The sequence below is a fragment of the Pteropus vampyrus genome, unplaced genomic scaffold (assembly GCF_000151845.1).
Source record: "Pteropus vampyrus isolate Shadow unplaced genomic scaffold, Pvam_2.0 Scaffold123, whole genome shotgun sequence".
In the NCBI taxonomy this organism is placed as follows: domain Eukaryota; kingdom Metazoa; phylum Chordata; class Mammalia; order Chiroptera; family Pteropodidae; genus Pteropus; species Pteropus vampyrus.
In genome coordinates, this window is record NW_011888904.1 from 5291520 (window position 1) to 5293895 (window position 2376).

Sequence of the window (2376 nt, forward strand, 5' to 3'; positions counted from 1 at the left end):
AGATGTGTGCCATGAAAATAACAGTGACAATGGTGATTTAAAATAAATTTCTGAATCGAAATATGGAAGTAATGTATTAGGCAGAGTATTTATTATATTGGCTGCTTGTAAAGTTTGTCCCTGGAGGACTCTGTTCCCTCAGGGCTCCTAAAGCTTAGGAGTTCACTGATGCTAGATGCTGCTTCATGGTTTCCCTCATCTCCTTTTTGTAAAGTGCTGTATACTGCACTAATACATCATGCAACACAGACAATTTTCCTTCCAACTAAGGAACACTAATTTTAGGGAAAATTCTTGCTATTTAAGACTCTTGCCAAACAATCTACAAATAGGAGTCTGGAGACTGTGAACACTATTGACAACTTATGAAGTATTAGATAATAAAGAAGCAATGATGAGAAGCAAGTGATGCTGACTCTTGAATTTCATTAGATCTGATTCTGCATATAGATTAATAACGACGCACCCTATGGATGCAATTTCATGTTTATAACACTTTGGCTATTGGCAGCATTGTGCACCTGTGTTTTCTATGCCTTCCCATCTGCTGCCTATAGTCATTCAGATTCAGGTGATGGAAATATTTTAGATAAAAGTTAATTACCCTGCACTCTGCAGATCAAAGCTCTATGGTTCAGCATTAAACAGGAATCTTCTGGGCAACTGCTAAAAGTAGTTTGCATCTGCCCTTCTTAAGATTAAAAATGTAAGGTTCATTTTTTTCTAGAAAAATAAATCTTTAGTACTCTTGATATTTTATACATAGATTCTATCAAACTTTTGATATTTGCCTTTACTCATTTTCATATATATACACAGATATATAGATATATACATATACATATATATACACATATATAAATATATACATACATATGTGTGCATGTATGTATATATGTATGTGTGTGTATATACATACATATAGTGAAAGAAGATTAAAAATATTTTTTCCAGCTAAAGGGATACAGTGAAAATTAGATAGTTAGAAACTCTCCAGTGTCTGGACTCTTTTACTAGTATATTGACCAACGTTGGTCAAGCCACAGAACTTTCCTTTAGTTTCTCAAGCTTTAAAATAGGGTCAATACCAATTACCTATTTGTTTCAAAATACTTTGTGCAGGCTTAATGAAGTTTTATATTTTAATAAAGTAATGCACAAAATGAAGAAAACGTCTATTGCTTAAAGGACCCCGCCCTCTCCTTAAATATTTATCTCACCATTATTGTTAACAGTTATGTTCATAAATAGCTTTTTTGATTGAAAATATATTTAATTTTTTAACCCATAGGAAATTAAATCATTATGTTTCCTTTATTTCTAGATAATTGGAGCAGAAACGAGCTGATAAGAGCAACTGCATACAGCCAGCCTTTGAGCCAACATCACATAGAAAGAAGGTAGAGACAAAGAAACAATCCCAAATGAGTCATCCCATCCATGCTATCACATATTATTGCTAATGCATTCCAATACCCAAGCCTAATTAAGCACTCTTCTTTACCTATTGCTTCTGTACTAATTGAAGATTTCCTGTTTACTCAGAGAGCAGATGCTGCTCTTTCCACCACATGCTCTCAGAGTTCTTCATGGGAGCGAAAAACTCGCAGTCAGGAACCCTCCATCTCCACCCCTAGAGCTAGTCATTAGAACCTCGATCGCACTCCAACATCCTGAACTTCGACTTCTATTTCCGTGGTGCATCCACTAGGTTTCTTCCAGCAAGTCGAAAGATGATTTTTTTTTTTCACTTATTATCTCCACTTCCTTCCATCGGCTACCTTTACCGCTCATTTTATTTCCGTTCGCGTTTAAATGTTTTTATTTTACTTTTACTGAGGTCCTTCTACCTACCACCTACGGATATGGTCCTATACTTAAACAGTATCAAAGTTGTAAAGCCCTGTCCCCTTTCTCTCCGCCCTCCTCCTCCTGAGCAAGGGTTCCAGCCCCCAATGGCGCTCATCTCCACTCCACGCTCCAGCGTCCTCTCACCTGACTCTCCCGCGGAAACTCCTGGCGCACGATGCTGATCACTGGGATGTGCAGGACGGAGCTGACCAAGTCAAGCTCCATCATCTCGCCCTGGCTTTGGGGGAAGGCGAGCAGCGCCGATACCCCTTGCACCACCACAGTGTGGCACACGCTCTGCAGAAAGGAGAAAGGGTCACTGCTCCACGGCGAGCTAGGGGAGGAGAAGGGCAAGAGCGGCAGATCGCCCAGGCCCGCCTCGATGGCCATCACTACTTCCAAAGACAGGTTGTAGGGCAGCAGCCCTTCTACGCGGTTCAGGTTGTCCACGGCGAAGAGGAGGGCGTCCCGAGGCCAAAGGGTCTCGGCCCCGGCGCCCTCTCCGGGCTTGCGGGCGCCGGGCGG

At 40.9% G+C, this 2376-nt stretch overlaps 1 protein-coding gene across 1 annotated transcript in view; it reads right to left on the reverse strand.

The window, feature by feature from the left end:
- The window catches only part of GRIN3A (glutamate ionotropic receptor NMDA type subunit 3A), a gene marked incomplete at its 5' end in the record, with an annotated part of 152984 nt that extends 150611 nt beyond the window's left edge, over positions 1–2373 (reverse strand). Inside the window, one exon of the mRNA XM_023534238.1 lies at positions 1996–2373. Within this exon, the coding sequence (XP_023390006.1) occupies positions 1996–2373 (378 nt within the window). The remainder of the gene's footprint in view (positions 1–1995) is intronic.
- Between the last annotated feature and the right edge of the window lie 3 nt (positions 2374–2376).